Below are 15,671 nucleotides of genomic sequence, written 5' to 3'. Positions count from 1 at the left end.
ATCCGCACTGGCCTGCTCCTGTCTATAATGAAACTAAGCAATAGTGGAGCAGTGTTTCAGGCTGCTCAGGACAAAGGACGGGTAGTTCCGGGATTCTTTACACTTGAGGACAAAAGAAAGACATTTTGCACATTTAAGAAAACATAACACCATGTGCCCTAAGAAAATTTTTTTTAAAAATTTCCTCACTGAGCTGGAACTAAATCAGAGTATAACCAGTTAGGGGGAAGATAGAGAACGGGAAGAAGAAGGTTGAACAGACTCCTTAAAATGCAGGAATAAACCTAAATAAATGACATTAAAGTGACTGTAATGGTGAAGAAAAGTCTTTGGAAAAAAATAGGGATACCCGCTTTACCAATTAGTTCTGCTATGTAATGAATCACTCCAAAGTAGTGGCTCGAAACAACACCCTTTTAGTTGCCAGTGGTTCTGTTGGTCTAGGCATGTCTTTGTGGACTCCCTGGTTGGGGTCCCACAAGGCTGGAATCTAGATGTTGGCTGGACTGAGTTCTCATCTAAAACGTGAATAGGAAAGGGTCGCTCAACCTCTGCGTTCCCTTGGGCTGTTGGCAGATTTCATAACCTCGTGGCTGTATCCTCATGGCAGCTTGCTCCTTGAAAGCTAGCAATGAAAGGGAGACGAGAAAGAGTTTGTGCTTTTCCATGCCTCTTACTTCAGGAGAGGAGCCTGCAGTCTCTTTAAAAAATCTCACCTGATTAGGTCAGGCCCACCTAAGATCAACACAAAGTTAACTGATTAGGGACCTTAACTGTATCTTCAAAATTGCTTAACTTTTGCCAGATGCTCTTGGTTCAAAGCTTGCACACAAGGGAAGAGTGTGACTCCCTGGGTGTCCATTATACCCGTTCTTAAGGAAAAATGCAAATGATTGCATTCATGTTTCATATCACTTTAACTAAATCCAAGAGTTGAAGGGGATGAGAACGGGAAGGGTTGGAAGACATACACGTGTGTTAAAAATCTCATCCCATTGTGCACGCAAAGTGATCCTTTAATTTGTGTAGAGACCTTTAGGTCTAGATTGAAAATAAGACTCCCGAAGGCAAAGCCTAGTGGCATAAACAGTAGAGCTTCTAAAGTAAGAGTGGTGAGGAGGGGCGGTAGGTGCTAGAAGGAACTAAGAGAGAGGTGGAAGGGGCTACGTCATGCCCCCCAACCCAGGCAAAAGGTAAGTCACAAGATCCTTTCTTTCTCTCCTGGAGGGGGGGGAGTGAACTTTTGTCCCCCTTCGGAAGCATTTCTCCAAACATATATTTACCTATAGTATGTGTGTGTAAACCCAGGAACCTACCAGATGAGTGGGCAGCAAGTCCTAATCGGTACTTACCTACGGAGTTAGAATTTAGGTGGGTAGTGTGCTGGAGGGGGAGTTTGGGACTTCAGCCTCTTACTTTACATAAATATTTTTTAAGTGGTGGCCTTTACTGTTTCATGTTAAAATAGAGCTTAAATAAATGAGTGTCACTTCATAAAAGCAATGAGTTCATAGGAGCTCAGGCAAGTGTGGCTAAGAACACTTTGAAAGAGGAGAGGCAGTGACAGGGAACGTCTGCCAGGTGTTTTATTATTATTTGTTCATTATTACTACATTCCCATGTTACGGGTGCAAGAATGGACAGCTAGTCAAACTGAGTAATGGCCCAGAAACCATTGTCTATAATAAGGTATGACCCTTAAAGAGGAATTGCTGTCAATGGGAAGGAATTGTTTTTGTGTTGTTTTGCTTTGTTTCATAAACAGTGCTGGAGAATCTGGCTGCTATGCAGAACAAAAGAAAGGTTTTTAAACTTCTTTTTTTTTTAATTTTTTAAAATTTTTATTTATTTATGATAGTCACACAGAGAGAGAGAGAGGCTGAGACATAGGCAGAGGGAGAAGCAGGCTCCATGCACCGGGAGCCCGACGTGGGATTCGATCCCGGGTCTCCAGGATCACACCCTGGGCCAAAGGCAGGAGCTAAACCACTGCGCCACCCAGGGATCCCAGTTTTTAAACTTCTAAATAAGTTCCATGTGAATTGGAAAGAAAACACTTTTCATTGACTTTGTGTCCTCCTCTACTTACTCTCCCCTTTCTTCCTCTTTATTTTCCAACCACGTTTCTCTAGATTTGCTATAGAGAACACCTCCACTTGTAAGATTTTTATTCTTTTCTTAATCCTCTTCTTTTTGGATCTCGTCCACACTGTTCTGCTAAAATGGATCTCATGGTGACCTAACTGAGGATTTAAAAAAAAAAAAAAAGATTTATTTATTTATTTATTTATTTATTTATTTATTTATTTATTCGTTCGTTCATTCATTCATTCATTCATTAGAGACACACAGAGAGGCAGAGACACAGGCAGAGGGAGAAGCAGGCTCTCTGCGGAGAGCCCGATGGGGGACTCGATCCCAGGACCACAGGATCACACCCTGAGCCAGAGGCATATGCTCAATCACTGAGCCAGTCAGATGCCCCATAACCGAGGACTTTTCGGTGAGATCCCAAAGCCGGCCCCTCTAGCTTCCTTCTGTAGCTCCATTCTTGTCTCCTGACTCTTGTCTCCCTGCCATCACTGAAGCCTTGTCCTCTGGACTCCATGAATGTCCCTGGTCCCCAGGGTTTCCTTCTTGTCCCCTTTCTCTCTCTGCCCTCCTCTAGCCCTGCATCCATGAACATGTGATACCTCCTTCTTTGACCGCTCCCAACCTTGTCTCTTATTTGCTGTGGCAACTGTGGTCAACCTCGTAGAAATTCCCTCTTTCCTATGCTAAATCATCATCTCCTGAGAGTCAGTGACTACATAGGTTCTTTTTCCCCCTATCAGTTCTCAGCAGCTGCTGAGGCAGTGGCTTGCACACAGGCAAGTGCTCAAAGACCATCTTGAGTTGAATTGAAATTGCCGCTTAACGTGTGAATTAAATAAAGGAAACCGATGTGAACATTCTCCCAGAAAGTTTCTGCTGTGGATCTTGAAATCGTTAAAAGCAAAACGCATGGAGGGACTAAGAGTAACTTCCCTTCAGACACCCCAAAATGCTCATCCCTCCTCCAGAATTAGCCCCGAGTTACTTTATGACAAGACTTTTAAAACTTTGGTTAGTTGATGACTTCATGTTGTCAGAAAGTCAAGTTGCCCCGTATGCTGTTGACTTTTATTTTAGTAGAACAAGCTAAATGATCAACAATATACGCATTTGGAATTTTTTGGTGACCAAAGTTAGAAAGAACATATTTTGACTTTTAATTATGAGAATGACACAACAATAATAAAACTTTCAAAAAAAGAAAATTTGAAATAGCTCATAGCTTTACAACAGAATACAAGAGCAGTGGGGCACCTGCGTGGCTCAGTGGTTGAGCATCTGCCTTGGGCTCAGGTCTAATCTCAGGGTCCTGGGTTCAAGTCCCTCATCAGGTTCCCCGCAGGAAGCCTGCTTCTCCCTCTACCTGTGTCTCTGCCTCTTTCTGTGTATCTTTCATGAATAAATAAAGAAAATCTTTTAAAAAAAGAATACAAGAGCAGTAAGCATCTTTATTATTTCTATCCTTTTTAAATATCCATGTTTTCACAGTTACAATGGAGTATACTTACAATTTTTATATTATTCTGCCCATACCTTCCTTTTATAGTATGTTTGATTTAGATATTGCTAGAAAATCTTACTAGTTCAATATTAAATACTTATGTAATTTTTCCATGGGGGAATATTTATCCATTCCCTTGTTGCATCTGATGTAAGACTGTTACAAATAATTCTGAAATGAACATTTTTATTCATAGAATTTCTATACTTTCTGAATTTGAGAGGGTGGGATTGGGTTTCCGAACTGAGATCACTGGGTTATGGGTTTGCTCACATTGTACCTAATTGTTTATTTTAAAGTCTACAGAAATTTGTAATTGAAAATATGAGAATTCTTTATTTGTTTGCCTGAATTTTTTCTGTATAACCAATGAGCAAGGATTTCTGGATATTTTGTGTATGCAGCCCTTTTCAGATGGTGGAATAGATATAAAAATGTGTAAGTCAGGGTTTCTTCCTTTTTTAGGCTACTGTTTAGCTACAAGAGCAGACTGAGACTGGCGCACACAAGAGGAATAATGAGGCCAAGGTCAAGATGTCAATTGTAATTTCTGAAATAGTCTAGAAGAGGTTGGCCTCTGTGATAGTTGAAATACTGGGAAATTTTTTGTAGAGGAAATAAGTTTGAATAAAATAAGATGATGTCTTAAAAGGAGTATTAAATTCAAAGAACACTTAGAGTTAATTTTCTTTACCTGGCTTAATTTTTTCTGGAGCTAAATTAGTGACTTTTCAGTTTTCAAAATATTAATCATGACTAAATTGTGATGGCAACAAAGATTTATAATTAGCGCACTCGTCTTTGAATTTTTTGCTCGTTTTAATTCTAAAATTAACTTCTATACAGAACCCTGTTGGAATAGAGATCTTTTCAGAAACGTTGCCTCTCTGTCCCTTAATATGAAAGGTATGAATTTTTATTAGTTTTGACTGAATTACAGTTTATTTTTGCTTGAGACTAAACATTAGTTTCGTAATAGTGCGTGCTACGTCCTTTGCCAATGGGTGATGCATGTGTCATTCCACAGACTTAATTTGAAGTGTGGACCTGGTTTTCCCTGACAAAATAGGGTGTTTTTGAGGCAGATTTGGAATGGCTTCTCACTCCTCTGGCAATCCTACCTGTGTGTCAGCCAAAGTACACTGACCGTCGCCCCTCCTGGAAGGACAGGATTCTGGTGATATGTCCAGACTTTCTTCCACGCGTTAAATTATGGCCTCTGCTCTAAAGGACCTCAGAGATTTGTTGTGTGTGTGTGTTGGGGGGTAAGAATCAGACAGGAGAACGGATAAGTCATGCTTTAACACAGGAAACTCTGTAACAGTGAGAATCTCAGCATGTTCTCTCTCAATGCACAACAGTGGAGAAGTGGAGCTCTGTCTCAGGAGAGTCAGGTTCAGCTTTCCAGAGAAAGAGCATTTGAGGTGGGCTTTGACAGATGGAATGTGCCAGGTGAAGACCAGACTGAGCAGAGGTAAAGGAAGGCATTCTTGTCAGAGGATACAGATGGCCAACACTCTGAGGAGGAGGGTTTGAGTAACAGCACCTTGACCCATCAGTGGGGTCCATGGCTGTCTATTCTCTACATTCAAGGTTTCCTACATTCCAGGTTGTTCAGCTCTTAAGAGAAGCTAAGCAACATGACAAATATTTTTTATATAGGGATTAGCAGGACTTAGAGTATAGAAACCAAGGGTTCATTGGGGACTTTTTAAGACCGTCTTGCTTCGTAACCATCGTGTTTCTGTGAAGATGAGCTTTTGTCCGATCTTGCTGCCAGAAAATTCTCAGTGGATCTCAAGTGACCCAATATCTTTTGAAAAAGAAATAACAAGAGATAAAATTATTGCCCAAAACAAATAAAAAAATACCCAAAAGTTTGAAATTGCTATCATCTTGGGTTTTTTTTTTTTTTTAAATCAAATCTATCCTATTAAAGTCTTTTAAGGTTAAGGTGTTTAAATATTTAGCCTCAAGTTTGCTTTTCAGCCTCATTTGAAAAATGTGGTACTTTGTGTGTTAATGTATTCATCGTATTAATATCACACAGGCTTGATGAGCTAACGTATTTCAGAAACCCAGAAAAAATCATTCTTGGTCACTCCTTCTTTAGATCTAATGGACATCTTTTTAGATTCCAGGCATCTCTGAACCTTGGTTATAACTGTATTTTCCATTACATTTGAAAGCCTTTTTTGTCACCTGGTTTTCATTGGTGAGCCCCATGGGAACTTGGGGGCAAAAAACAAATCTTTGTTTTTTGATAAACACTTTGAAGCCAAAAAGACTGTTTTGCATTTTATTCTTTTGGTTGAGCCTGTGCTACTTAGAAATAAGTGGGAAAGTAGAAACTTCTGGGTGAAGAGGCATATATATATGTATCCATGTTTTTAAATATCCATGTTTTCACAGTTGCAATGGAGTATACCTACAATTTTTATATTATTCTGCCCCTACCTTCCTTTTATAGTATGTTTGATTTAGATATTGCTAGAAAGTCTTACTAGTTCAATATTAAATGTTTATGTAATATTTCCACCCAAGTGAGAAAGAATTAGCAGTTTTATGCACATCTTTACAGTAGTGTGATCTCGTGCTTCACCTGGGTTGGCCTGGTTGGTTAGGGACAGTGAAAGTCAGGGAGGGTTGTTCCAGTTACTGGAGACAGGGAGGAGGCTAGGATGGGGGTGTGGGGGGCCACGTCCCACCAGGCCCGAGGCAGTGGGATCTGGGTGGTGGTTGTGGGGAGAAAAGCCAGGCAAAGATCTGAAAGGCACTTAGGAACTCTCTGGCAGTTTATTATTCATGGGTTGGATATGAGGGGCAAAGGATAAAATGAAATGAAAAACCATCCATTCTAAATGCTTTGCCAGGCTCAGAGAAGTTGTTAATATGAATATGGACAGGCAGTTCTGTTTCTGTTTTCTCTCACATTTTTTCCTCCTTCTTGAGCCTGACTTAAGACATTGAAAAAGAAATGATAGACAAAAATCCCAATGAGAATAATTTCAGTGACTAAATGATGAGTCACTGGGTGTGGCGGTCCTTTGCACAATATGAGCTCAGTCATGAAGTGGAGAGTAAATTGAGTAAATACCATTCTGTTACTATTTGCTTTATGCTTATTTTTCATTAGACTGTCAGGAAGGGTGAACAGAATTTTTGTATATTCTTATACAGAATATAATGTAATCTATCTTCCCTTTCAAAGGGCCAGGGATGAGAGAGAGAGAGAAATTAATAATCCCTTCATCTATCTTGGCATTCCAGTCAAATAACAGCAGAAATCTTACCTTTCAGTTAGCATTAGATTTTTTAAGTATTTTATAAAATTATAAAGCAATAAATATTCATTGGGAAAAAAATCCACCAATATAGAAATCCCTGTTGTAAAAGCCACAATAATTCAGGCCCCCAGGCCTACTTTTTGCATCTACACATGCTCAGAGAAAAGACTTTTTTCTCTTTTACACCTATGGGAAACTGCTTTCACTGTAAAGATTTTTAAAGTGCCTACTTTTTGTGAAATGGGTGCTGAGCTCTGTGGAATTCCGTCCATTTCCAAGGCCAGTGTGAGCTCACCCTCAGCAAACTACTTAGCAAGCAGAGGCTTCGATTCAGATCACTGGACATTTCAAATCCCAGCTGCCTCCCCCAACAGCCTCATGACCTTGGATGATTTCCTCGGTCTCCTCATCTGCAGTGTATGTGTGTGTGTGTGTGTGTGTGTGTGTGTGTGTACGGCTATTTGTCTCCTAGTGTTGTTGTCAGGATCAAATTAGAAACAAAGCCCAGTGTGAGGGTCTGGGACACAGCTTGGGCACAACACTTTAACTTTGGTACACAATGATCGGATTTGGTCTTTAGAACAAAGTCTAAGTACCACGTGGCTCCCTTTCTACCCTGCAGCCCCCCGAAGTGGACCCAGAGCTCATTTCAATATTTGACTCCACATCTTTCCCTTCGGGATGCTGCTTATGAATTCTATCGATATCTTATAAAGGAATGTCTGGCTATTTTCTGTTTCTTTGGGAGGCTTTTAAAACATTCGTCACCGATAAATGTTATCTTTTAGAGTTTTAGCTTCCTGTTCCCCAGACTTTGGGACATGGAGGCAGAGAAAGTATAGATACATGACTATGGTAGGACCTAAAAGCAGAGAATGAATTTGTCATGTTCTCATAAGGCACGTCCTCATGACCATCTAGTCCAGAGTGGCACACGCACGCATGCACACACGTGTGCCTCTGGGAAGCTGCTTTCACAAAGTTCAGACACTTTGCTTTACAGGCCTGGAGATCCCTTAATGAGTTACCCCTTTTGTGTTTGTTTCTCCGCAGGAATACACTGTGAGTCATACAAGGACCCCTGCGCTAACGTCAGCTGTCTGAACGGAGGCACCTGTGACAGTGAGGGCCTAAATGGCACATGTGTCTGCGCACCAGGGTTTACAGGCAAGTGATCCAGGAGCTGAGTTTTCACATTTATATCCCCAAATCCCGAAGATTGCAGCTGTTAAAAAAAAAAAAAAAAAAAAAAAAAAAAAAAAACCTCCAAAATCTCTATGCATACATTATTGCAAAATATGAATACAATTGCAAAATGCAACGAGGCATTGCTTGGACGAAAATCTATTTTAAAACAATTGGCTGTGTTGTCATTAAATGAGGTTCTTCCGAATTCAGCATTTGGTGCAGAGACTTGCTAAGATTGCCATTGGTATACATTTTCGGAGCTGTAGCTTTGAAACATGAGAAATGAGCCATTACACCAATACCTGAGAAAGTTTAAGCATTTACGGAAGGAGAGGAAAGGAAGGATCAAATGTGTCTTTTCTAGAAATTGCATCCAGCTACCACATTTATTTTTACTGAAAGATACAACAGTGATGGGATTTTGCCAAATGAAAGGAAGTGAAGGTGGGAAGTGAGGGTAAATATTCCAGCTTTGGGGTTGTTAGTGAAGGTACAGTTGCTCTAGGTGTGGGGAATTTAAGAGAAAACAGGCAAGAGCAGAGTAGATTGGGAGGGCCGGGGGCAGGGCTGGGTGCAAGGGAAGCCCTGGTGGCCACTGAGCTCTGAGTAGGAGGAGTCATTTCTTCATTAGGGATCTTTCTAAATAAACCCCTACCCCATGGGCTTCAGGGAGTTTTTGAATTCCTGGAGTTGGATGTGAAACATTGTATGTATGAGTATATGTTGAGAGGAGGCTCAAATTTTCATCATATTCTCAGAAGGAACAATGAACCACTGGGCCAGAACCCAAGAGTCCTGAAATGTAGAGTGTAGGACAAGTCTAGGTTTTCAGAGCTTGCTCAACCAACAGAAACATCTGGGTTACTCTGGTCTTCAGGTTGGGCAAGGTTGACACGTAAAATGCCCATAGAAGAAGGTGGGTGGTTAAGCAGCAGGAAAGCATGTGTTATCACTGGCTGGAGAGCACCTGGCCGGGCACCCCGCTCCCCCACCGAGCCGCTGTGGCCACCTCCCCAACCCTGGAGAATTTCCCAGAGCGCGGGCTCCCAGTCCATCCCTGCGGAGCCTCCTTTGTGCTTCTGGGGAAGATGCCAACAGTCAAGATGTGGGAGAAGCAACTTCTGATCTTCCTTCTATTTATCTGTGTCACATCCTGTGTTTTCCTTTTGGGTTTTCCTGGGACTGAGAAGTGGGCTCATTCCAGAAAATGATTCGCAGATGGTTTTGTTTTGCTGACTGGTTTATAAACACACACAGACATTTATACTCATCAATGGATGCAAAAATAATATTGGGGAAGCATTCTAGAGGTTTTTTCCCAGACATTTATATCTCGCAAATCATAAAAAGCATGGAGGAAAAAAATCAGAAGATATGGGACTATAGGGGGAAAAAACCCTACCGCTTCGCATTGCACTACTTGGAGGCAACTGTTGTTAATGTCTTGATACGTATATTCAGAGGTTTTCCCAAAGGTTTGTGTGTATAACATATAGTGTATAGAATATACGTGTATATATTTGAGTACAAAAAGGAATCCTATTGCCCCTATTGTATCATAACCTACTTTCACTTAAAAATACGCATGTATCAAATACGCATGTATCATAAATGTGTTTCTACCTGAAGAGATATCCTTCTGTTTTATCATTTTTACTGGCTTACCCTTATATAAAATATTGTTTTTTTTTTCTAACACATTGCCAATTCAACTTTTGGGGAGTTGAGAGTTGAGAACTTTCCCCTATTTTTTAAAAGATTTTATTTATTTATTCATGAGAGACACAGAGAGGCAGAGACAGAGGGAGTGGGACTCGATCCCAAGACCCCGGGATCATGACCTGAGCCGAAGGCAGACACTGCACCACTGAAGAATACATGAGTATTCTTCTATGGACATCTTTGTGTTCTTGTCTGATTGAGCTAATTCCCAGAATCCCAGGGTCCAGGAAAATGTGTATATGATTCCTTATTGCTCTTGAGAAAAAACTACCAAATTCACTTCTACCAAGAGTGTACAAGGACAGCTCTTTTCTTGACTTTACACAGATACTGAGAATTGTCATTCTGGTGGCCAAAAATACCCTTTAAGTGTTGTCTTATTTGTAGGTCCTTGATTTGGAGTGAGATTAAATACTTTCAAAATGTATGCATGGTCATTTGTGTCTCTTCTTATGTAAATTCCTGATCCATATCCTTTCTTTGCTTTTCCACCATTTATGTTAACTGAACTTCCTTCCTTCCTTTCACTTTTAATTTTTATTTTAGGGCCATCTGGGTGGCTCAGTGGTTGAGCATCTGCCTTCAGCTGGGTTGCTCCGGTTGTGATCCCGGGATCTGGGATCAAGTCTCACATCAGGCACCTGCCAAGGGCCTGCTTGCCCCTCTGCCTATGTCTCTGCCTCTCTCTCTCTCTCTCTCTCTCTCTCTCTGTGTGTGTGTGTGTGTCTCTCATGAATAAATAAGTAAATCTTTAAAAAAATAAATTTTTATTTTAATTCCAGTTAGTTGACACTTATGTTAATCTTTATTCTTGATTTGAAATAGCCCTATAAAAAAAAAAGAAATAGCCCTATATAAGAAGTATCTGACATTTTATATCCCAGAGGTTGCAAGTATCTTTCTCCTGCCATTTAAATATATAAAAAGTGTTTTGTTTTCCTTTATCACATTTTATTTTTGTATAAGGAAATATTGATATTTTCTTTTCTTGTAGTTTCATGCTAGAAAGACCCTACACATCAAGATTTTAGAAACATCCTCCTATGTTATCCTAATGACATAGGAGTTAATTTTGTGCATGCACCTCTTTAACCCATTTGAAATTTATCTTAGGATCTTATGGGAGATAAAATGCAATCTTTTCTCCAGAATATTTACCAAATTTCCAACTGTCTACTCAGCATTTGCTCTTGGGTATCTCTCAAAGATACCTTGAGCTTACAGATTTTCTTCTCCTTTCCCTTATTTAAAAAAAATATATTTATTTTAGAGAGAGAGAAGAGAGACAGTGAGTGAGTGGAGGGAGGGGGAGAAAAAGAGAGAATCTCAAGCAGACTCCTCACTGAGTACAGAGCCCACTCAGGGCTCTATCCCAGGACCCTGAGATCAGGACCTCAGCTGAAACCAAAAGTCTGATGCTCAACCAACTGAGCAACCCAGATACCCCCTCTCTTCCTTCTTGAAATGTTTGCTAGTTCAATAAATGGTATTACAAGCACCTCAAGTTGTTCTGACCAGAAATCGGGGTCCTCTCATCCTTGTCTCCCTTCGTTGCATCCAACCTCCAAAGAATCGTAGAACCTGTTAGATCCTCTCACTTTCCGGAGTCAAAACCAAACTGCCTTCGCCTCTTGCCAGCACTAGAGCAGCCCCTTTGACTGGTCTCCCAAGTCACCTTCACCTTCACCCCTGACATATTCTCCACACTTTGGAGGCCTTATGAAATGAATCTCTAATCCCATTGCTTCCTACTTAATCATTGCTTATTGGAATTTCATTGTTTTTAAGAAAAAGATTAAAGCCTTTAGTGTCATGTCAAGACCCCAGTGGTCTGGCCCAACCCAGCATTTCTAGCCTTGCCCTGGCTGGTTCCTGAACACCCCGAGTCAGGATCTTCTCGGTAATGTTCCTCTCTCTATCTCCTGCCTCCTGATCCCCTCTGCTCCCCCACCCCACCCCTGGCATCTCCTCATGGTACTCACCCTATCACAGGGAGCAATAGGACTCCTCCATGAAGCAGGTTCCAACATCACTCTAATTGGTCTTTGAAAACAACAAACGTCTACTTCGGTTCAGCCCTGGTAGCTGTTGTGGCTGCACAGGACCACAGAACAGTTCCCAAAGCTGTTTGGAGAGCTGTGCTGTTAATATGTTTTACAGAACACTGGTCCCATGAGATGCTTCTTGGAAAAAGCATCTGTGGCCAAATAAATTTGGGACATGGTACATGCTATGTGGAGATTCATAAAGGTTGTCTGGGAACTACAGGCTCTGAGAGGTCTTACAGGAAAAACTTTTATTCGCCTGTGTTTATTTTCCAAATATTTTTGATCATAGAGCCTTTCTTCCCCCTTAAAAAGAACCTATAGTATTCTGAGAATAAGCATGCCATGAGAGTCTGATAAAATATTAACTTCCACCACGTAAGGAATGATGCTGCCTGTACTCTTTTTAATTGCTACCTTGGCACCAAGTACTCTTTTATTTTACCTGAGATTTCACAAAACTTACTCTTGGCCAACTATTAAGTACTCAAGAGCTCCCTAATTGACTAAGTGGAGTGAATTAGTCCAATCATTGTTATATAATTAGACACTCAATCCAATGGCGCATTTACCTTATGATGGCTTTTTCAGTTCAGGTTCATTTTGCTCTTCTCTTGCTAGGTTATTTAGGTGAGACTTTCAATTATTGATTTGAGGCTCTTCTTTACTTCTCGTGTATATAATTTGGTGCCATAGATTCACCCTTAAACAATTCTGTGGCTATGGGGGGTGCCTGGGTGACTCTTGATTTCAAATTAGGTCATGATCGCAGTGTCCTGGGATTGAGCACCACGTTGGGCTCTGCACTCAGCGTGGAGCCTGCTTGAGATTCTCTTTATATATATAAATGTATAAAATCCTCAAAAAACAATTCTTCAGCTGTGTCCCACAAATTTTATGTCATATTTTCATTTTCATTCCATTTTGTTTAGGTTCCTATAGATTTTTTCTTTGACCCATGGAGACTTCGGAAGTGTGTTATGTAGTGGGGGCTTCCCCCCCCCCATGAATTTTGGGCACTTTTGGGCACTTTTGGATACTTCTAGGTTTCTGGTTTCTCTAGCATCTGGTCTGGAACATAAGCCAGGAGAAAACTCAAGATCTCACTACCATGTTTTTCCATGGGTCCTGACTTTCCCTGCCATTCTGTTTCCTCCTGACCTCTCAGAGTCTTTTCATGCTTGCTTTCTGTTTAATGTCGAGAGTTTTTGCTTGTACTTTAGTTGGAGGAGTAGGAAAAATATTTTTGCTTCACCGTTTTGGAAGCAAAAATCTCATTCTGGCTGCTTTTAGGATTTTTCCTTGATTACTGGCTTTGAACAAATTGATCACGATGTTCCTTAGTGTGAGTTTTGTTGGTGTTTATCCTGCTTGGGATTTGTTGTAATTCTTGGATCTGTGGTTTTATAGTTTCATCAAATTTGGAAAATTTTTAGCCATTATTCCACCAAATATTATTTTATGTCTCCCTCCCCTTTCCGGGGACTCTAATTATATCTGTTAGACTACTTAAAACTGCACAACAGGTTGCCGAGTCTCTATTCACGTTAAACTAAATTATTTTTCCCTGAGCCTCAGTGTGTTTAGCTTCTATTGCTCTTGTCAAGTTTACTGATTCATTCTGCAGAATCTAGCATGCTGTGAAAATCCTCCAGGATGGTTTTTAATTTCAGATATTATATTTTTCATATCTAGAAGTTCCATTTGGTTCTCTTTTATATCTTTCATTTCTATCCTCATTTTGTTCATGTTTTCCTTCACATTTTGAGCAAATTCCTTGTTTGCTCACCATCATCCATAATTTCTGCAGTTATGTCTTTGGACTGATATTTCTTCTGGTTGTGGGTCACATATTCCTATTTCTGTGCACAGCTAATGGTCCTTGTGCGGATGGGTGGTCACTGGGAGTTATTGAGTGATTGGGTTTTTTATGTTTCTTTTTTAAGTGCTGGCTTTTTAATTTTTTTTTTCCTGGTAGGTAGATAAGTTGCTTGCTGGCCTGACTGATCCTTCCCAGGTTTGTTTTTCTATTTTGAGGAGTAGGTCTGTGGTCACCTTTTCTGTAGGGATAGATATGCCCAAGTACTGAGATGCAACCTTTTCTTCACTGAAGCACTGGGTGACCCATGGAACTTCTGAGACTTTGAACACAGTCCTCTAGGAGCTCTGGGAACTGCTCATCATTCATTGTGTTTGCCAGGCTGGTGGGTTCCACTTATCGTGTGGATACTCACATGCAGCATTCAGCCACAAACTCGAAGGGATACAGTGCATTTCTGATGCTCATTTTCTGACTGGCTGTCTCTTCTTTATGAGCCTGTCCCACATGGTATGGCTGCCTTGTCCCCCACAGATTTTGGTTGTCCTTGGTTCAGGGAAACACGATGTTCTCGGTTGGCTGCAGGCGGGCAGCCAGGACGGTCGTGGCACTCAGCTCTTCTGTTTCCCTTCTCTTGAATGATCTGCTATTGTCTCATGTCTTCAAAGTGTTTTTCCTTAAATATGTATTTCATCTGCTTTACAATGGGAGGCCGAGAAAGTGTTCAGTTACTCCATCACAGTGGAAGAAGTTCTAGATAATTTTTGTTAAGATTTTTATTTATTTATTCTTGAGAGACACACAGAGAGAGGTAGATTCACAGGCAGAGGGAAAAGCAGGCTCCATGCAGGGAGTCTAATGTGGGACTTGATCCCAGGACCCTGGGATTATGCCCTGAGCCAAAGGCAGAAGCTCAACCACTGAGCCACCCAGGTGCCCCAGATGATTTTTAACATTTATTTCATCTGGAATAAAATGCGTGGGAAGCATGAAGGAGTTCAGTTAAGGTACCTAGTCCACTGCCTGGCACACAGTAGCTCTATATTTAATACTAGGTATTCTGATTAGAATGATTTCCATTGATATCATTCTGTGTGGGCTGTATTAATCGAAGGGTTTACTCACAGCAGTGACTTTTAATCTTTTTAGTATTTTAATTTGTTTTCATTTTAATATATTTGAGTAAAGCATACAGAATTAAGCAGCACACTTATAAATTTGCATAAATACTATCAAATTTGATGCCTACTATACATACTGTCTCTCAGAAAGTAGTAGATTGAAAAGCAATTGTAAAAGATTTAAAGTTCAGGCTCTGGTTTCCAGCCTTAGTCCATTTCATTATGTATTCTCTTTACAAATGTTATTCAAGCACAACAGTGATTTAAAAGTAATTGATTTTTCCCCAACTCAAATAAAAAAAAGTAGACGAGTCAACACAAAAGTCATATGGCTCAAGCCAGAAAAAGCATAAAGATTTATTAAGTCAACTCTGAGTAAGGAAAGGTGATATAATATAGTAAGAACTCTTCTAAAATAAGCCAGGATGCATATTGCTTGAATGGAATGGTGGGGTGCTGAGGCGCATACAAAAACGTAATACTCTTACTGTGGGGGACTAAGAATGAATTTACATATAAATGAATATACATACAACAAAGTCGCTCTCCATAATTCATAATAAATTTTCAAATACTTGGCGTAAGACTGATGTCAGAAAGCATGATACTGTAAGGCAGAGAAAAGTGGCCATGATTGGGAATCTTCTGGTTGAAAATTTTCCTTGAGGGGCTCCATCATCAGTATCACCTCCTATCCATATTCCTACCTCCAGTTTATAGAGTGGTGAAGGCATCAGACGGAGAACCAGGTGGGGGTAACTGGTAAAACTAGAGGTGCAGGAAGCCTAGTCTGTAAGATAGGCCACTAAAGTAATCCAAATGTCCTTATGCACTGGGCATCACTCCAGGGGTTGGCCAGAGACATGTGCTGTGGAAGAGGCTGTTGGCTGGCAT

General features: G+C 40.5%; 1 protein-coding gene across 1 annotated transcript in view; it reads left to right on the top strand.

Moving 5' to 3' along the window:
* Window positions 1-15,671, top strand: part of DNER (delta/notch like EGF repeat containing) — a 313,381-nt gene that overhangs the window by 278,055 nt on the left and 19,655 nt on the right. Inside the window, exon 10 of the mRNA XM_038574064.1 lies at window positions 7,936-8,049. Coding sequence (XP_038429992.1) covers window positions 7,936-8,049 — 114 coding nt within the window. The remainder of the gene's footprint in view (window positions 1-7,935; window positions 8,050-15,671) is intronic.

The sequence above is a fragment of the Canis lupus genome, chromosome 25 (genome assembly GCF_011100685.1).
Source record: "Canis lupus familiaris isolate Mischka breed German Shepherd chromosome 25, alternate assembly UU_Cfam_GSD_1.0, whole genome shotgun sequence".
NCBI classification, from domain to species: Eukaryota; Metazoa; Chordata; class Mammalia; order Carnivora; family Canidae; genus Canis; species Canis lupus.
This window is presented reverse-complemented; position numbering and strand designations above follow the sequence as displayed.